This window comes from Rana temporaria, chromosome 1 (assembly GCF_905171775.1).
Source record: "Rana temporaria chromosome 1, aRanTem1.1, whole genome shotgun sequence".
NCBI classification, from domain to species: Eukaryota; Metazoa; Chordata; class Amphibia; order Anura; family Ranidae; genus Rana; species Rana temporaria.
In genome coordinates, this window is record NC_053489.1 from 665,410,130 (window position 1) to 665,431,688 (window position 21,559).

The 21,559-nt window shown below is 46.1% G+C and overlaps 1 protein-coding gene across 1 annotated transcript in view; it reads left to right on the plus strand.

The window, feature by feature from the left end:
• The first annotated feature begins 11,333 nt into the window (after positions 1 to 11,333).
• The window catches only part of LOC120944402 (vomeronasal type-2 receptor 26-like), a 123,484-nt gene continuing 113,258 nt past the window's right edge, over positions 11,334 to 21,559 (plus strand). Inside the window, exons 1-4 of the mRNA XM_040358461.1 lie at positions 11,334 to 11,414; positions 14,694 to 14,921; positions 18,490 to 18,597; positions 18,779 to 19,006. Coding sequence (XP_040214395.1) covers positions 11,334 to 11,414; positions 14,694 to 14,921; positions 18,490 to 18,597; positions 18,779 to 19,006 — 645 coding nt within the window. The remainder of the gene's footprint in view (positions 11,415 to 14,693; positions 14,922 to 18,489; positions 18,598 to 18,778; positions 19,007 to 21,559) is intronic.

Here is a 21,559-nt window from a genome sequence, read left to right on the forward strand (position 1 = left end):
GATACGTATTCTACATCTTTTTGGTTCCAAAAAATCGCAAATAGCGTTTAGTGTTTGGTTTTTGCAAAAGTTATAGCGTCTACAAAATATTTTTTTTTTTGTTTTAACTAGTTATTGGGGCGATCAGCGATTTTTATCGGTACTGCGACATTATGGCGGACACATCGAACACTTTTTTGGAACCATTGGCATTTTTCTAGCGATCAGTGCTGTAAAAAATGCATTGCTTACTCTAAAAATGCCACTGGCAGGGAAGGGGTTAACACTAGGTGCGAGGGAGGGGTTAAATATGTTCCCTGGGTGTGTTCTAACTGTAGGGGGGGGGTGGGACTGACATGTGTAAATGACAGATCGCTGTTCATGAAGGGGAACTCCAGACCCCCCCCAAAAAAATAAGGTGGGTTCCCTCCAGGTGCATACCAGGCTCTTAGGCTTGGTCTGGAACATAAGGGGTTAAACCCTTATGTTCCAGACCGCAAAAAAAAATAGCGTGGGGTCCCCCCCAAGATCCAAACCAAGCCCTTATCCCAGGCACGCAGTCTGGTCAGACAGGAATGGGGGTGGGGACGACCGAGCGCCCCCCTCCCTCCTGAGCCATACCAGACCACATGCCCTCAACATGGGGGAGTGTGTGCTGTGGGGGAGGGGGGCACTGCCCCCCCACCCCAAAGCACTCTTGTCCCCATGTCGATAGGGACAAGAGCCTCTTCCCGACAACCCTGGCCGTTGGTTGTCGGGGTATGCGGGCGGAGGGCTTATCAGAATCTGAGAGACCCCTTTAATAAAGGGGTCCCCAGATTCCGGCCCCCCACCCTATGTGAATGAGTATGGGGGTACATTGTACCCCTACCCATTCACCTGGGGAAAAAAATTGAAAAAAATAATACACCACACATGAATAAATTAATTTATTAGTCAGCCGGGGGTCTTCTGCCGGGGCCCCCCACCACCACCCCATTAGGCCCCGGGCTTCGCCATCTTCTGCCGGAACCCCCTTCACCAGTGAGGCTCCTGCCTTTGGGGGAGGGTCCCGGGCTACTACGACGGTTTCTGCGGGGGGGGGTGCACTGGCACCCCTCCCCCGTCTTCAGCGACGTAATTCACCGGGACCCCCTTCACCAGGGAGGCTCCTGCCTTTGGGGGAGGGTCCCGGGCTTCCACGACGGTTTCTGCGGGGGGGGTGCACTGGCACCCCACCCCCGTCTTCAGCGACGTAATTCACCGGGACCCCCTTCACCAGGGAGGCTCCTGCCTTTGGGGGAGGGTCCCGGGCTTCCACGACGGTTTCTGCGGGGGGGGGGTGCACTGGCACCCCACCCCCGTCTTCAGCGACGTAATTCACCGGGACCCCCTTCACCAGGGAGGCTCCTGCCTTTGGGGGAGGGTCCCGGGCTTCCACGACAGTTTCTGCGGGGGGGGGTGCACTGGCACCCCACCCCCGTCTTCAGCGACGTAATTCACCGGGACCCCCTTCACCAGGGAGGCTCCTGCCTTTGGGGGAGGGTCCCGGGCTTGTACGGTGTCTTCCGCCGGAGGGCGCCACTCTCCGGGCTTCTGCGATGCCTTCCGCTTCTGCCTGTCTCCTCCGCGGAGCACAGAGCTTGTCTCCGCTGTCTTCTCCCTTCTCTTCCATTCGATGTTGACACGACGAGGTCCGGCGCTGGAATGCCGTCTGAGCAGTGGGCATGGACTTATATAGGGCAATGCCACCATGTGACCTCAACCCATGTGACATCACATTCCCATCATGCCCAGGGAATGTGATGTCACATGGGTTGAGGTCACATGGTGGCATTGCCCTATATAAGTCCATGCCCGCCGCTGACACGGCATGTCAGCGCGGAACCTCGTCGTGTCAACATCCAATGGAAGAGAAGGGAGAGGACAGCGCAGACAAGCCCTGTGCTCCCGGAGGAGACAGGCAGAAGAAGGAAGAGAGAAGAAAGAAGATGGAAGAAAGCCCTGGCTCCGCGGGGGAGCCAGGCAGAAGAGGGAGCAGAGAAAAGACCGGGGAGTTGGCGCACCCCCGGCAGAAGACCAGGAAGACCGGAACCCTGGCGGAAGGCACCGGAAAGACCGGGGGATAGGCGCCATCCCCCGGCAGAAGACCCCGAAGTCCGGATGCCCCTCCCTAATGTAAAAGAGCTTAAATGGGGTGGGGGCATCCGGCGGAAGGCTCCGGAGAGGACCGAGGGATGGCGCCCTCCCCCGGCAGAAATCACCGAAGCCCAGGGTCCCGGCAGAAGATCGGGAGAGAAGAAACCCCCCCTTCTAAGAGAGCTAAAGAAGAAAGGGGGGGCTCCGGAGCAGATTAATAAAATATTTTATTGTGTGGTGTTTTATTTTACTTTACATTTCCCCCATGTGAATGGGTAGAGGTACGATGTACCCCATACTCATTCACATAGGGTGGGGGGCCGGCATCTGGGGGCCCCCTTATTAAAGGGAGCTCGCAGATTCCGATTAGCCCCGCCCGCATACCCCGACAACCAATGGCAAGGGTTGTCGGGAAGAGGCTCTTGTCCCTATCGACATGGGGGCAAGAGTGCTGTGGGGTGGGGGGGCAGTGCCCCCCTCCCCCACAGCACACACTCCCCCATGTTGAGGGCATGCGGTCTGGTACGGCTCAGGAGGGGGGGGGGCGCTCGCTTGTCCCCGCCCCCATTCCTGTCCGGGCCAGACTGCATGCTTGGGATGAGGGCTTGGTTTGGATCTGGGGGGGACCCCCGCGCCGAATCGGCGCGGGTTTAACCCCTCACGTTCCGGACCAAGCCTAAGAGCCTAATGTAGCCCTGGAGGGGGACCCGCGCCGATTTCAAGTTTGAAATTTGGCGCGGAGTTCCCCTTCAGGGCTGAAAACAGCTCGGAGATTCCCGTGCGCCGCGTCACGCAGCGCATTCACGGGTACGCCGCTTGGTATTTACCAAGATTTTCACGGCGTACTGACAAGGCGCACGGGAATCCCTGACTTTTCTCTCTGCGCATGCCCAGTATGCAAATGAACCTCCCGAGGTTCAGGCGCACTGTGCAAGCGTACGGGGATCTGTTTTCAAAAAACACTTTCCCTTTCAATTCGGCCCGCCAAACACTTCAAAACACATGTCACTTCACTTCCCCTGCATCCCCCCACCTCCCCCCCTAATAAACTCCCGCCCAAACCCCCGCAATTTACAGTTTAATGTGCCGTGCGCCAGGTCTGTACTGGTGCACAATGCACCCTCTCCTGGGCGCACGGAGCACATTAGTAACTAGGGAAATACACTGCACTAGCAGCGTATTTCTTTAGTAAATGGCAAAACGGCTGCTACTCCTGCTTTTACTCCATGAGTCATGGAGTAAAGGCTTGGTAAATCAGCCCCAGTGTGTCAGTCCTACAAACCTCCTCTGAGGGAGACGCCACTAGACTGTGTCTTCATAGAGGAGGAGCTGGCTTCCCCCTAGGGGCACAAATTGAGCCAAGTTTGTGGACATTGCCTGTGAAAAGATGGTGGGGGACTCTCAATAGCTCTGGGGCAACCTCGTGAAGGTATACCTTTTCCCCCGGTAAGTGAAGGCAAACCAAAATTGATGGTCGGGGTGCACTGGAAAACTAAAAAAAAAACATTACTGATATCAATCACAGAGAAGAATTCATTCCCTGGATCCAAATCATTCAATAGTGTGTGTGGATCTGGTACCATAGGAGCTCTTGGTATAACTGCCTGGTTAACAGCTTGTAAATCCTGTACCATTCTCCAGCCTGTGGAAGGCGGAGCCTTCTTAACAGGGAAAAGAGGGGTGTTACAGGGGCTGTCAGGACACAGAATAACCACCCCTGTTTGTAAAAATGTATCTATTACAGAGGCAATACCCTCCTCTGCTTCCTTCTATGGGACTCCTCTGTTTCCGCCTCGGCAGTGTACTCCTCTACATCCTCATCTCCTTCAACACTTTGCACAAAAACCTTTACTTTCACATTTGTTTCCCATTGTTTTCAGATACTTCTCTGAATGTTTAGCATATTGTAAAACATCTAGAACTGATGCAGTTCCGTAAATAACCATATTTTTAACAATGTAATCCTTATGATCCTGTTTTAATCCATTTACAAAAGCTATTTTTAGCTGTTGCTGATATGCACTATTCACATCCTCAGCTTCGGGGAGCCCGAAGAACACTTTAAAAACCTCTCGTAGTTTATTTAGGTAGTCACTGACACTCTTTTTGTCTTCTTGTACTGTCATATTTATTTTCTGCCAATCAGTCCTTTGAATCCATCTAAGCTGACATCTATTCAGTAATGCAGTCAACCTGTTTCCTAAGTCTGGGCTATCTGGAGGTAATGGATCTCTTCGCCCCTGTCCGTCTGCTAGGCCGCAAGGGTCCCAATCCCCCTTTACGGAAGCCCAATCTGATCCCAGCACTCTCCTCAGGGCTCTCTCTACCTCCACCCTGTTCAACTTGTAACTGTTCCGTAATCCCTCTATGTTTTCAATAAATTCCGCTGGACCTAATCAGTCCATGGCCTGAAAACAGTCATTGTCAGGGGATGCTGTCCTCCCAACCCGTCAGCCTGTCCTCCCCTGGGGTTTTGGACTTCTATCAAAGGGTATACTTCACCATCATCTACACCATACCTAATAGGAGGTTTACTTGATCTCTTGGCACCTGCAGGGGCGCCTAGTGTATAGGTTATGGCGTCAGTTAAAGTTTCAAGGATTGATCTGTTCAGCTCCGAGATCATGCTGCTATCTGGAGAGATTAAGGAAGTAGGGTCAGGGTCTTGTTCAGAGGCGGTTCCTCTGACAGGGGTGGATGTCACAGGGAGGGTGGTACTCTGGGCAGTGGCTTGCACCTGAGGGGGAGGACCATTATAAGGACGTGGTCTCTGGGTGCTACAAATTAAATTATCCTCTTTGTCCACAAGCCAGCATGCCACCATTTCTAACTTACACCTTCTCTGATCTTAACAATTTAAGTATTTGTCACCAAATTCTGGCAACCTTTTACAGTTAAATTATTCTAAAAAACACATTTTCTTTTCCTTTTAGCACAGTATATCACAATTTTAGGGTCTTTGTTTGCATACATTTCTTATCACCACACAACAACACACACAATACATCCCTTTACAGAAATTATTCCCTGTGCTCTGTTCGTTTGCTTCAGTGTTGAGTTTAGAATACAAATCCCACCAAAATCTATGTAAAACAAAGTCTAAATTCCCCAAACAGGAACCCTATGCACACATATATTTCCTATACCAATCACCCTCTCTCCTTTTTAATTTTTTATTTTTTTAGAAGCACAGTTTGTTTAAAACAAACAGACACAACAAACAAACAAACAAAACAAACAAAAAAGAAGAGAGAAAAAAAAAATGACCTGGTCTAAATTCACACGTGCACACACACACACACGAGCAAGTGTACTTAGCAATGTCTGAATGGGGGGGGGTGAGCGAGCCCAGTGTTTAAACACCAGATTGCAGACACTGCCTTAACAAAAAACGTCCCTGTTGTTAGCATTAATTGGGGTTTCCAATAATTTGTAAATCACTGGTGTAGCAATCCTTGGCAAGGATAACAATAAGAATACAGGGGAAACAAAATAAATATCAAAACACCCCACACTATGGGGAAAAACAAAAAATAGTTAAAACCTGTGTGTACAGCAGTACTGTTGTTCAAACAAAAGGTAAAGTTAGCAAGGTTAACCATTTGAAAGAGATAAAAAGAGAAAAAAGTGATCACCAAGAAAACAGTCAGCCTCGCAATCTATTTAGATAACTCAGCTACTTTTAGCGCTTAAATTGTCGGGTCCGCAACCTTCGACATTCGGTATACCCTTCAAATCTTTTTTTTTATCTGTCCCAGACAGCAGGTGACGTCCATTTTTACCTCAGGCAACGCCCCAAATGCCTGTGACATCGGACTATTAAGATATTATACAATCAGTCTCAATGTCTGTTATCACAACTCATCAGTGGACTATTAAGATGTCATACAATCAGTCCCAATGTCTGTTCTATAACTCATAACCAGAATCAAGCAGAGAAAAAGAGAAAAAAAGAATAGACTTAGAGAGAGAGAGAAAAGAAAAAAAAATGTAATTTAAAGTATCTTACCTCCAAAACTCAATAGAAGGACTGGATCACGGCAGGTTCGGAACCAGATGGTTGAATCCGGGTCCTGGTAGCAATCGGCCCCTATTTGACCACTAATGTTAAGTGGGGGGACTTATTTTCTCAGTGAGTTTTGAGATCCGATACTCACCGATTTCTGATCGATCAGAACCATTGGACCCGGGCTTCACGCATTGGTACCGGCTCGAAGGACCAAAATGATAGGATAATTCTTCCCCTGTGATCAGTCAAACTTCAAGTGTTTCAGAAGCAAGATAGCTTTATTTCAGTTACACCGGTATAACTGGATGGAAGTCTACATGCTACGTGAAAAAGCAAAAGTCCCATACAGACACGAGGTGTATGACCTTCTTATATGGTCAACAGAAAGTGTACTATTGGCTTAAAGACCACTGGTGGCTCATGACGCAAACAGCTTTATTGCCAATCACAGTGTCTCTTTACAACGTTTGATTTAAGGAAGTAAAACAAACAATAGAACAAGAGCTAAAGCAACGTGTCCTTAGAAGCCATTACAGAAACTGGACTCCATTTTACATTTTTATAAATAGTCACACAATGCACATAGAAAACTTTTCCAACACTCCCATAGCCACTGAACCTGATATGACATCAAGGACAGCACACTCTGGATGACGCCCCTCTAACTTTTGCACGTGGGGCCATAGCCCATACGCCACTGCTGCCCACTACAGCTGAAGGTTTGCAAACCTGCAGCTCATCCCTAGAGCACAGGAATCTCCATACGCTTTTTACACAATGCAGACAGAGGCCTCCAACATATTATCGCCTCTGTTGGTCGAATGTTAGCTCATACTGTTAAGCTAGGTATCAGGAAGGGCATGCCAGCACCCAAGATGGCAGCCAAAAAAGACGGCCTGTTGTTCCAGTTCCTGTAAGAATACCACTGGTGCGCACACACCCCATGATGCTCTTTGGCACCCAGCGGGCTATTTAAGCTGGGTCAGTACCCAGACTCAATGCTGTCTGCTCTACAGCGTTCCCGTTGCCCTGTTACCTGTTCCTGTACCTGACCCGGATTGCTACTGACGTTCATGCTTTCTGCCTGCACCTGACCCGGCTTGTTTTGACTACGCATCTGCCTGCTCCCTCTGCTACCTCACTGACAGCCTATTACCGATCCGGCCTGTATCCTGACTAAGCTTCTGCCTTTTTCAACTGTTCCTGATGTGCCCACCAGTCCTGCTGAACTTCCATCCCATCTGCAGTTGCCGCGGCTCCACTACAGCGATCCATCAGGCACTCGTGCGACTCTGCACTCCTGCACCACCTATCTGCTCTACCAGGGGGCCCCCGAGTCAGAGGTGTAAGAGAGGCTGTCCTCTGCATATCAGGCTCTACCGTTAGGTACGTGACACTAGGTCCTTTTTGATGGAATAATTTTAAGGCTATTTTCACTAAAGTTTGAATATTAGGGTGTGTTAGATTCACCCAGTGAAAAGCAACACAGTACCTGACAATACACATGTATTACAAACATTACAGGTTTAACACATGTATCATCTACCCCCGCAGGAGCTGCTGAGTATTTTTTGGGCGGCATGTTACCTCTATCCTCTCGTTGTCCAGGGTAGTAAAAGAGAGCCTGAGAAATTCCAATGTCCACACAATACACTTATTTTCTGTGGTTTATTGTAGAACTTGATAGGAAAAAATAAGTTAAATGGGTGGAAGGGTAGGTAGGTTCAGGTGTATAGTTTCAGATAGGAAACACTCCTGCTTCCAGCACATACAGTCACTTTCGTCGCCACTCCAGCCAGAGTGGGTATTGCTCATCTGGATAGGTCTCTCTCACTGGCCTAGCAGCCGGAATGGCGCACAGAATAAAGTACAGTCTCTGCCACAGACCTTCCTTTAATGGAGACACTTTCGGTTCAGAATCTCCTTGACACAGGATTCAACACCCGGATCTCTCCAACTTAACTTTGATAGGACCTTGAACCTGACAGGCGATTACCATCAAGCCTCTCAGTGCATGGTGCATCCTTCGATTAAGTTCCCAGGCCTTCTCCCAAGATACCAGCCTCTTGCATGGTCCTCTCCAGGATAAGTCCTCCCCTGGCTCCCTTCATCAAGTGGCTTCCTCCCTCTAGGATGGACAACACAGGATCACCTTAGCAAACGTAGGCCCCAGTCTGACCACTGGGCCTATCAGGAGAAGTCTCGACTCCGGGCCAGCATGGTCCCAAAGTCAGGATTCAGAACATGCACCCCAGGCTGGCCACGAGGCGCGCATGAGCGACCAAACACACGAGGAGCGTGGGACGGGCTGAAGACAATCCCAGATTAATGGCGTCTGTCCCTTAAGTACCCCTCCCCAGCATGCACAGCGGAAGTAAACTATCACTGTTTTGCTGCCGTGGGGTAACACCCAATACCACCTTGACTTAGCTGCTGCCACCCTTGGCCTGGGGTGGTAATGACAACCCCAAGCGAACAATGGTGGTTACTCCCAGCACAGCCATGGCTGGAACAGAGGCTAAATTTGCCCATAATTACACTTGTCTGAGCCAATTAACGACTAAATTTACAGCAGCGCCTGTTCAACAGGAGCAGGGCGCTACACACATTTGTGACTTTTGTGCAAATGCTGAGATATTCGCAGTTAGATTTATAGGGCCAGATTCTCGTAGATCGGCGTTAAACTATGCGGCCATAACGTATCTCGTTTACGTTACGCGGCCGCAAGTTTTACGGGCAAGTGCTTGATTCACAAAGCACTTGCCTGTAAAGTTGTGGCGGCGTACCGTAAATTCTCCGGCGCAAGCCCGCCTAATTCAAATGATCCAGGTAGGGGGCGTGGATAATTTAAATTAGGCGCGTTCCCGCGCCGATCGTACTGCGCATGCGCCGTCCCTAAAATTTCCCGACGTGCATTGCGCTAAATTACGTCGCAAGGACGTCATTGGTTTAGACGTTAACGTAAATGGTGTCCAGCGCCATTCATGGACGACTTACACAAACGACGTACTTTTTTAAATTTCGACGCGGGAACGACGGCCATACTTAACATTGGTTGCCCCTCATATAGCAGGGGCAACTTTACGCATCGCAAAAGCTACAGAAACATTGTAAATTCACTGCGTCAACCGTGCGTACGTTCGGGAATCTCGCGTAAATAGCTAATTTGCATACTCGACGGGGAAAACGACGTTGGCGACACCTAGCGGCGGAAAAAAAAATACATCTAAGATCTGACAGCGTAAGAGCCTTACGCCTGTCAGATCTAATGGATATCTATGCGTAACTGATTCTAAGAATCAGTCGCATAGATACGCCGGGCCAGAATAGGACTTACGATGGCGCAAATGGCGTTGCTCCGTCGTAAGCCCTTTGAGAATCTGGCCCATAAAGTTTATCTCCAGCCTAAACTTTTTTTTAGGCTTGGATGATAAATGATGATTTATGGCCTCACCAAATGGAAATCACTATAAGAATTATTCATGATCATAAAATAAGCCTTGGATGCTTTATCATCATGTCTAAATCTAGACCCAGACGTTGTTCCACCCTGGCTACATTTGGCTAGATTGTACAATGACTTGTTGCTGCCACTGCTCTTTAAAGCTGTTGAAACTAATATTAGAAAGTGTACAAATAAAGATAGTTATTTTCAACACTCAGATATAATGGGCCAGATTCACAAAAGAGATACGACAGCGTATCTCCTGATACGCCGTCGTATCTCTGTGATCCGCCCGTCCTAACTATGCGGCTGATTCATAGAATCAGTTACGCATAGATAGCCCTAAGATCCGACAGGTGTAATTGACTTACACCGTCAGATCCTAGGATGTAATTCTAGGCCGGCCGCTAGGTGGCGAGGCCATTGCGGCGTAGAATATGCAAATGACTAGTTACGGCGATTCACGAACGTCCGCGATGCCCGTCGATCTAAATTTACGTAGTTTCCGTCGAGATACGTGTCGTAAAATTAGGGCTACCTCCTAATTGTTCTAAGCAATGTTAAGTATGGCCGTCGTTTCCGCATCTAAATTTTAAATTTCACGTCGTTTGCGTAAGTCGTCCGTGAATGGCGCTGGACGGCATTTACGTTAACAGTGAAATCAATGACGTCCTTGCGACGTCATTTAGCGCAATGCACGTCGGGTAATTTACCCGACGGAGCATGCGCAGTACGCTCGGCGCGGGAACGCGCCTAATTTAAATGGTGCCCGCCCCATTTGAATTAGGCGGGCTTGCGCCGAGCGGATTTACGTTACACCGCCGCAAGTTTACAGGTAAGAGCTTTGTGAATCAGGCACTTACGCTGTAAACCTGCGGCGGTGTAACGTAAATGGGATACGTTACGCTGCCGAGGAGTAACGTAATTGTACCTGAATCTGGCCCTATATGCCTAGTTTTGATTTGCAATTTTGGATCCTTTTGGCTTTTAGAAACATTTCTAAAATATTGGCTATAAACACTGAAAATAATGACTTTTTTTTTTTTTTTTTTTTAGATCAGTTATGGAGCTACAGACTATTCTCTCACTAATAGATTCCTTTATCCTCATGTCTTCAGGACACTTCAAAATGACCATGTTCAATACATGACTATAGTTAAAGTGTTAAAACAGTTTGGTTGGACGTGGGTTGGAATATTGGCATCACAAGATGATGAGGGAGACACAGCTAAGGACATTTTTACAAAGTACCTGAATAGTAATGGTATTTGTGTCGAGTTTACAATATCAATAGGACCGTATATGTGGGTTACTAAATTTACCGGGAAGATCAAACTTCTAAATATCATTGCTACTGTTAATAAATCAACTGCTAAAGTTATCGTAGTATGTGGATCTTATCTAAGTGGCAATGCATTGTTTTTTTATAATGAAGCTTTCTATAATAAGACGTTCATTTTTCCTCCTCTGTGGTCTCCCAGCCCATCACTATATACTCCAATGGATGCATTTAATGGTAGCCTGGCTGTGGAACTCCACCCTCTAATCTTTCCAGATAAAGAACACTTTTTCGATGACACTGATAAGATAAAGTTTTTAAATAATTTAACAGAGTCTCTAAATTTTTTATCATTTGCAAGGTGCATGTCTGCAAACAGAGACAATAAAAATAGTTCCATATTATGTCCAGCATTCTATGATTCTTTCTATGAATTATATCCTAATTTTTTTAGTTTTCTGCATCAAGGAACCCCTCCTCAGATTTATTATGCAGTAGACGCCATGGCAAAAGCATTACATTATATGAATCAGTTCTATAAAGGAAAATCTGATGATAAGCAACATCATTATTACAGACATAAGGTAGAGTACATAACCTTTCTATGGATTTAGGAAACATGCAAAATAATACCATCCTGGAATTGATGATAATTTAACTGCCTCCTGCCCTACCATTTTATATAAATGGCCAGGTGTTGATTCAGGAGGACATACCCATACTTCCTTCTGTTGTCACTGCTTGTGTAAGGCTGCTAAGTTGCACAGTGGGCTGCCCTGTGATCTTTTTTTGACATAGTGGAGCACAGATTGGCGTACAGGGCCAAATTTACTGATCCACCACAGTGATCACAAAGGCTGCAGCACTGTAGTAAATGCTCAGAGAGTTAAAAAAAAAAATCACAGGGGTAGATTCAAGAAGCAATTGCTTACTTGCCCCGGCGTAACGAGTGCTCCTGATTCAGGAACCTCGTTACGCCGACTGCAGCCTAAGATCTGCGCGGAATAAGGCTCTTATGCCCGCATATCTTAGGCTGCATTCTTGCGATGGCCGCTAGGTGGCGTTCCCGTTGTGCTCAGCGTATAGTATGCAAATTGCATACTAACACCGATTCACAACGTTGCGCGAGCCCTGCGTACGCAATTTACGATGTTTATGTACGGCGGTTTTCGCGCAAGGCTGCCCCTGCTATTAGCAGGGGCAGCCCATGTTACGTATACCCGTCGTTCCCGCGTCGCGAAATTTGAATTTTACGTCGTTTGTGTAAGTGAATCGTGAATGGCGCTGGACGCCATTCACGTTCACTTTGAAGCAAATGACGTCCTTGCGACGTCATTTGCCGCAATGCACGTCGGGAAAGTTTCCCGACGGAGCATGCGCTCTACGATCGGCGCGGGAACGCGCCTAATTTAAATGATTCCCGCCCCCTACGGGATCATTTAAATTTTGCCGGCGCGCCCACACAATTTACGGAGCTTCTGCTCTGTGAATCAAGGGCAGCGGAGCAAATTTGCGGGGGCGCAGGGCAAAAACGTTGCCCTGCGCCTCCGTAAATAATGCGCAATTCTACCTGAATCCGGCCCACTGTCACCAGTGCAGTGCAGTGTCACTCGAATGGCCTGGTATGGATAATTCGAGGGTATGCTTTTTTTTACCTTTAATTTTCATTGCCAGCATTCTTTTGTTTACATTTAGGGGCAGATCCACAAAAGAATTACGCCGGCGTATCTATTGATAGGCCGGCGTAATTTTAAATTTCCCGCGTCTTATCTTTGTTTTGTATCTTCAAAACAAGATACGACGGCATCTCGGGTCGATCCGACAGGCGTACGTCTTAGTACGCCGTCGGATCTAAGATGCAATTTTTCGGCGGACGCTAGGTGGCGTTTCCGTCGAATTCCGCGTCGAGTATGCAAATTAGCTAGTTACGGCGATCCACGAACGTACGTCCGGCCGGCGAATTTTTTTACGTCATTTGCGTTCGGCTTTTTCCGGCGTATTGTTAAAGCTACTGTTATGAGGCGTACTCAATGTTAAGTATGGCCGTCGTTCCCGCGTAGAAATTTGAAATTTTTACGTCGTTTGCGTAAGTCGTTCGCGAATAGGGATTTGCGTAGAATGACGTCACCGTCGGAAGCATTGGCTTGTTCGGGGTTAATTTCGAGCATGCGCACTGGGATACCCCCACGGACGGTGCATGCGCAGTTAAAAAAAACGTTGTTTACGTCGGGTCACGACGTATTAACATAAAACACGCCCCCATCACAGACATTTGAATGCCACGCCATTACGCCGCCAAAGAGATACTACGCCGCCGTAACTTTCGGCGCAAATTCTTTGAGGATTCGAAAAAAAAAAGGTAAGTTACGGCGGTGTATTGTATCTTAGATACGCTACGCCCGGCGCAATAATGCGCCGCTGTACGTGGATCTACCCCTTAGTTTTTAGTGAGGAAATCCACTGACAGCTGATGAGTCATCGGTTGTTAAGGACACCACAGCTGGCTTTCCGACCTGCTCCTTAGCAACCAGCTATTCTACACACAGAATTCAGATCGGTTGATACATGTTTGACCAATTCGAATTAGAATCGTTCTGAAAATTTAGAATTTGTTAGAAAATGAAAAAACTAAACAAAACAAAATTAAACTAAACAAATTCAGAAACAAATCTATAAATCAAAGTTAGTAGCATAACAAATTCATCCGTAAAAAAAATGTTTTTTTCTGTTCTGCACATGTCTACTGTGACAGGGTACATGATTCTAGGTATGTCAGTGAGAGGTTGGAAAGGTCAGCTTTCCCTGTCTTGGAAAGGGTTAAGCCTGGCCCAACAGGTAAACCTCCTCTCTCTCCCTATTAATTAGCCTGCACCTGATAGAGACTGGAGAGGGAGAGCTCAGTGTGAGAGCCAGGCTGTGTTTGGATGGACAGACTGGAGGCTGTCTGTATATCTGAGGAACAAAGGGCCAAATCCTCAAAAGGGATACGCAGGCGGAACTGCTGTTCAGCCTGCGTATCCCTGTGCCTATCTTTGGAACTGATCCTCAGAAGCAGTTTTCCAAAGATAGGCAGAAGATCCGACATCTGTAAGACACTTACACTGTCAGATCTTAGGATGCAGTATCGCATCCGCCGCTGGGGGCATTTCTCATTGAAATGCCGCTTTGCATATGCAAATGAGGACTTACGGAGATCCACAAAGCTTTTCAGCTTTGTGTTTTCTGCGTAAGTTTACGTTTGCATACGTAAAATTAGTTCTGCTTTTACAAAGTGTAAACTAGTAACACCTTGTAAAAACAGATCTTTTTTTCGATCGCCGCGTTTTTTTTAAAATGTTGAATTTTTTTTCCCGGTGCGTAACTTTTTTTTTACCCGACGCAACTTTATTGTCCCGTCGCAATCCACAAAGCCCGACGTAACGTAATTTCGCGCGCTGCCCGTCGGGAAAATGATGTCACGAGCATGCGCAGTACGGCCGGCGCGGGAGCGCGCCTCATTTAAATTGTCATCGCCCCCTGCAGAAGAGGACCGCCTTGCGCCGGAGACATTTAAGTTACACGGCCTGAAATTTCTAGGTAAGTGCTTTGTGGATCGGGCACTTAGGTAGAAATTTTAAGTCAGTGTAACTTAAATGGGAAAAGATAAGTTAGGCAGGATTTTTGAGGATTTGGCCCAAGGTCTGTCAGAACTTATTGTTTATATCGAACTATCATTTTGTTTGTTTATACTGGAGGCCGGAATAGCCGCTCCAGTAACCTGTAGTGAGGGACACTACTGTTTAGTTAGCCTCCTAAGCTGGAGTAGGCCTTTTTGTATGTATTATTTCTTTTTGAGTGCAATAAAGCCATATTTATTGCTTAAGACCAGCGACTTTGCTGCATTACACTATCGCTATTTCTGCGACTTTGTCACAAGTGGTGTCAGAAGTGGGATAGAGGTTGATCAACCGGAACCCGGCCCAGAGGCAACCAGTGAAAGTGATGAGGAGGGTATAGGTATCCTAGATATTTCGGGTAGTGGCTTTGGCCGAGACCAGGCAGATGATCCCCTGTTGCAGGAAGCCAGGAGTAACGTGGTAGAGGTTAATGGGGTACCAGTGGAAGGGATGACAGAAAAGGCCTACTCCAGCTTAGGAGGCTAACTAAACAGTAGTGTCCCTCACTACTGTACATGTAGCTGAGGCTCCTGGCAGCTTCCTTCAGCTTTCGGTCAGACATCTCTAATGATAGGTAGGGATGGGCCAAACTCTCCCCCTGTTCAGTTTGCACCAGAACTTTTGAACACCGCCAAAGTTCGGAACCAAATAACGAGCCACATTAAAGTCTATGGGACCCGAAATGGAAAAATCAAAAGTGACAATTTTGAAGGCTTTGATGCAAGTAATTGAGCATACAATAGTCATGGCGGTCTAGTTACTGCCCTGGGGGACATGTCAATTAAAAATCTATTTAAAAAAAGTTTGTAAAAATGTCATTTTTAAATGAGTAGTGATTTATTGATGCTTAAAGTAAAAGCATAAAAATTAAAAATTCCGTTCGATATAGTGCCTGGGGAGTGCCCTTAGTTCACCTGTAAAGTGTTACATCTGTACTGTGTAAAGAAGCTGCTGCAGCAATAATTGCATTTATAAAGCCCAAAAGATTATGGGGCAGATTCACGTAGAGCCGCGTAAAATTGTGCGGGCGTTATGTATCTGATTTACGTTACGCCTCTGCAACTTACACGGGCAAGTGCTGTATTCTCAAAGCACTTGCTCCGTAAGTTGCAGCGGCGTAGCGTAAATCGGCCGGCGTAAGCCAGCCTAATTCAAATTTGGATCAGGGGGGCGTGTTTTATGCAAAACTACTGTGACCCGACGTGATTGACGTTTTTTTCGGAACGGCGCATGCGCCGTCCGTGGAATTTCCCAGTGTGCATTGCTCCAAAGTACGCTGCAAGGACGTCATTGGTTTCGACATGAACGTAAATGACGTCCAGCCCCATTCACGGACGACTTACGCAAACGACGTAACTTTTTCAAATTTCGACGCGGGAACGACTGCCATACTTAACATTGGCTGCGCCTCATATAGCAGGGGCAACTTTACGCCGGGAAAAGCCTAACGTAAACGTTGTAACTTTACTGCGTCGGCCGCGCGTACGTTCGGGAATTCGCGTATCTAGCTAATTTGCCTACTCGACGCGGAATTCGACGGAAGCGCCACCTAGCGGTCCAAAAAAAAATGCAGTTAAGATCCGACGGTGTAAGAGACTTACGCCTGTCGGATCTAATGGATATCTATGCGTAACTTATTCTAAGAATCAGGCGCATAGATACGACGGCGCAACTCAGAGATACGACGGCGTATCTGGAGATATGCCGTCGTATCTCGGTTGTGAATCTGGGCCTAAATTTTCCCTGCAAGCTCTCTTTCAAATTTGGTCAGAGCAGCTAATTTTGCTTCACTGCAAAAAAGTTTTCTATTCATTTATGGTGCACTCCACGATAATAACTTGATGCAACAATTATATATTAACTCCTTTGATGATGAGTGCATGAAATAGGTCTTATTCTGTGAGGCTGCATATGGGCGTCACTGTGCTAAAAGTGCACTCCCAGCACAGAGATTGGGCTCTCACCAAGAGCCCAGATTTCATACTAACAATCTGGAACTTGGAGGACCAAGTTCCCGAATAACCTGATTGCTTTGATAGCTTTTGATTGGCTATCACAATGATCAGTTTATGTTAAGCCCACCTCTGTTTTTTTTTTTTTTTCTCAGCTTGATTTAAACATTTTTTATTTATTTTTGCCAGTTTCCTTTAACTAGTTGCCGACCAGCCTCCGTCATTTTTACGGCGGCAGGTCGGCTCCCCTGTGCGAGAGCCCGTAGCTATACATCGGCTCTCGCGCAGGCCACTAGGGGGCGCGCGCCCCCGACTCCCGTGCGCGATCGCCGCCGAGCACACGCGATCGCTCGTTACAGAGCGGGGACCGGGAGCTGTGTGTGTAAACACACAGCTCCCCTGTCCTGTCAGGGAGAGAAATGCTGATCTTCTGTTCATACAATGTATAAACAGAAGATCAGTCATTTCCCCATGTCAGTCCACCCCCCCTACAGTTAGAACACACCCAGGGAACATACTTAACCCCTTCCCCGCCCCCCTAATGTTAACCCCTTCACTGCCAGTGGCATTTTTATAGTAATCCAATGCATTTTTATAGCACTGATCGCTATAAAAATGCCAATGGTCAAAAAAATTTGTCAAAAGTGTCCGAAGTGTCCGCCATAATGTCGCAGTACCGAAAAAAATTGACGATTGCCGCCATTACTAGTAAAAAAAATATTAATTAATGCCATAAAAATACCCCCTATTTTTTAAACGCTAGGGGGCAGATCCACAGACAGAGTACGCCGGCGTACTTTCAAATTACCCGCGTCGTATCTTTAGTTTGAATCCTCAAACCAAGATACGACGGCATCTGGGTTAGATCCAACAGGTGTACGTCCTCGTACGCCTTCGGATCTAAGATGCAATACTTCGGCGTCCGCTGGGTGGCGTTCACGTCGTTTTCCGTTTCGGGTATGCAAATTAGCTATTTCCGACGATCCACGAACGTACGCGCTGCCGTCTCATTCTCTTACGTCGTCTCTAGTTGGCTTTTTCCGGCGTATAGTTAAAGCTGGTATTTTGCGGCGTATAGTTAGAATTGCCATGTTAAGTATGGCCGTCGTTCCCGCGTCGAATTTTGAATTTTTTTTATTTTTTGCGTAAGTCGTCCGTGAATCGGGATGGACGTAACTCACGTCTAAGTTAAAAAAATGACGTCATTTAGCGCAATGCACGGCGGGAAATTTCCGGACGATGCATGCGCAGTTCATTCGGCGCAGGGACGCGCTTCATTTAAATGAAACCCGCCCCCTAATCGCCGATTTGAATTCCGCCGCCAGAGATACACTATGCCGCCGTAACTTAAGGCGCAAATTCTTTGAGGATTCGAAATTCCGCCAGGTAAGGTACGGCGGCGTAGCGTATCTCTGATACGCTGCGCCCATCTATTTCTCTGTGGATCTGCCCCTATAACTTTTGCACAAACCAATCAATAAATGCTTATTGCGATTTTTTTTATGAAAAATATGTAGAAGAATACGTATCGGCCTAAACTGAGGAAAACTGTTTTTTTATATATATTTTTTGGGGGATATTTATTATAGCAAAAAGTAAAAAATATTCATTTTTTTCAAAATTGTCGCTCTATTTTCGTTTATAGCGCAAAAAATAAAAACCGCAGAGGTGAACAAATACCACCAAAAGAAATCTCTATTTGTGGGGGAAAAGGGATGCCAATTTTGTTTGGGAGCCACGTCGCACGACCGCGCAATTGTCAGTTAAAGCGACGCAGTGCCGAATCGCAAAAAGTGCTCTGGTCTTTGACCAGCAATATGGTCTGGGGGTTAAGTGGTTAATAATAAAAACAATCAAGGGATATCCATTGCCATTTACCAGCAATGGAAAGCCTAACTGAAAAAAAGGTACAGTATAATTCACCTGGATACACTAAGTAGTTGATATGATATGTACAATGTTGAAGTTGCAATACTATGTGCAGGCATTGGGATTTGTTTTACCCTTCATCACTTTTAACGGGATGCAGACCCTGCAGCTTTCCTCATTAGAGCACTCAAGTGCATCAGCTGATTAACGATGAAAATGTCACTCCCATTCAGAATCAGTATGCAATAGACATAGAAGAACAAATAGCTTTTTCTTTAGAGCAGAAACAGGTAGGAATTTGAAACAAAACTTGTTAAAATACGTGCAAACCAAATAGTTCAACCAGAGAGAATAGTTTTTTTTTTTTTGTTTGTTTTTTTACAACAAACATAGTGTTACTCTTTACATATTTTGTTCCCTGTGAAAATGTAGTTTCCCCTGATTGACATAATTTTTCTATATTTTCTTAAGCTGTCTAACTTTTTGAAAAAAATTAAGTATTCATTTGATTCTAATGAACCAGTTGCATTATTCAATGACGATGGAGAATTTGTTTATAAGTACAAAATAACAAACTGGATACATGAAGATGGCATGCATATGATTTATAAAGATGTGGGAAATTTTACACCCTGGGCACCAGAGGATCAGCAATTTCAGATCGACATCGAGGCCATAACATGGAAATTCAGCAATGGGGTAGGACCATCATAGAAATTAGGATAAAGCTTTTGTGTTTCAATGAACTTCAGATTCTATTATTAGGATACAAACTATTATTTTTTTCTGAATGGACTGCATATAAATAAGCTCAATGATGAATCTAGGTAGGTACCATTAAAGTTCATTGTGATGCTGACCCACAGTAATATCTCACGTCAAGGTACTCTCTGAAGATATTGTTCACACAATGCTGGAACGTTGCAGGAGTATTGCATAGCCGAAAGGGCATCACAAGGTACTTGAAATGCCGAAGCAGGTTCTAAAAGCAGTCTTCCATTCGTCCCCCTCTCTAATGCCTCCAATGTGGGTGGCGCCTTTTCCTTTTACCCTGAACTCAAATAGCATATAGAAAAACAAAAGGGAAGAGACCCATGCATGCATGTCTTGCAATAACTGTTAAAGTTGTTATGATCCAGGGTACCATTAACCACTGTAATATTTTGATTTGCCTGGTTGATCTCAGAAACTGAGTTAACAAAGTCTGCAGGGTATTTGAACAAGCCTATCGCTGGCTGATACCTTTGAAGGACATCTCGTTTTACTCTTTCCCTTGCTCCCACCAATATATGCCTCTCCTATGTGTCCCAAACTACTATGACACCTGAGGCACTATATGCATACATTGTGTGACCTTTGTTTGGTGGGTGTGCACACCTGTGACTACTTTGTTCTTAATGTTTTAATTTTATATCATCTATATCTTCTATGTTTAATCATTAAATACATTTCATTGTTAGGTGAAGACTGCTTTCTGCCCTACCCTCTGTCCCAATCTGAACTTTATGGGTCTCTTCCCTTTTGTTTTTCTATATCTCATCAATATATTGCCTGTGGGCCTCTATCTCAACCTTGGACAGTGGGAAAATGTGCCCAAAAGGAATCTCTGCTTCACGGACCAATTAGATGGGACAGTCGTAGGACCGGTGCAGAGGTAGAGTATCAGCTTTCTTTTTGTCAAAGACGTCAAGGAAGTCATAGTAGACAGAAGGAATGATTTGACTGGTATCTGTTGAGGGTTGGATGGTTAGGCACTCAGGAGAGTCGACTCGAGTGGGGATGCCACAATTTTGGTGACAGTAGCTGGATGAAAAGATGACCTCCTCTTTGGACCAGTCTTTGTGTCTTGAGATGGAGAAAAAATCTGTAAGTCTCTGGCAAGATTGATTGCCCGCAGTTTGACCTCCCTTCCAGCCACCTGCAAAGATATAGGAAGAATGTTGTAAGTAGACAGTCCTGGAAAGCTGGAGGTATGAAGGGTATGGGTGCTTGGGCTTACTTGGCCGAGTGGGACAGTTACGTAGGATATGGCCTGTAACTCCACAATAGACGCACAAGTTGTTTAGTTGCCTGCATTATCTTTCGTCTGGGGTCAAGGTGGGTCGGAGAAGACCTATTGGCATAGGTTCTACATAGGAGGTGGTAGAGGCAGGGACTATTGTAGCTGGGACTTAGAGTAGTACCCAGGTTGGCCAAAAGTTCTGGGAAAGCTTGGAGCATCGCTCCCGCAGGCGCTTATCCAACTGGATATAAACTTGGATAAGAGCCTCGAGTGTAGCAATAGCCTCAGACCTGGTCGAATTTCGCAGGCATTCTTGAAGGCCCTGAACCTCTGCCAGTCCCCAGAAAAGCGCTCAGGAGTGGGGACTCTGGGTTATGGAGGAAGCAGTACCACAGCAGGTGGAGCCAAAGTCGCTGAACTGGAAGGTACTGTCGTAGGTGAGGAGCTTGTGGCTGGGTTTGGCTCAGCAGAAGTCATCATTTATATTTCTCAATGTGCTGTTTTTCGAATTTTTTCACATTTTGTCTAAAACACCTCATGAAAAAACAAACTGCGCTCAAAGTACAAAACAGAACTGTGGGAGCTGTGGGGAAGATTCCCATGCCATTTGAAAAGCTTGTCAAGATAACAAGTGACCTTGAAAAATTGTCTTCTATCAACTTCAATGCAATACAAGTTCAAGTTATTTGTTTGTCAAACTAAATTTCAGAAGATTTGATAATTAGTTAAGTTTTAAGCTTGTAAAATTCTCTCTAATTGTATGCTGTTTTTCTGTATAAACAGTATTTTGCAATGTTACATACTGTAGTTACATCCAGTTTAACCTGAGTTTTTGTGTCACTACCACTTTACACTCCTCACTGACACTATCAACTGTGGAAAGGACTTCCACATCCTTACTGCTCTAAATGTTTTGGCATGAAAAAAACAACGTTTTTCGGCATGTAGAAAAAACAACGCTTTTCCAACTTCATCATTAAAACGACGTTGCCCACACACCATCGTTTTAAAAAAATGCTCTAGCAAAGCGCGGAGACGTACAACACGTACGACGGCACTATAAAGGGGAAGTTCCATGCTAATAACGCCACCCTTGGGGCTGCTTTAGCTGATTCCGTGTTAGTAAAAGACGATTCTCGCTTTTCTGTCTGTTACAGCGTGATGAATGTGCTTATTCCATTATGTACGGTAGTTTTACCAGAACGAGCGCTCCCGTCTCATAACTTGCTTCTGAGCGCGCGCGGGTTTTT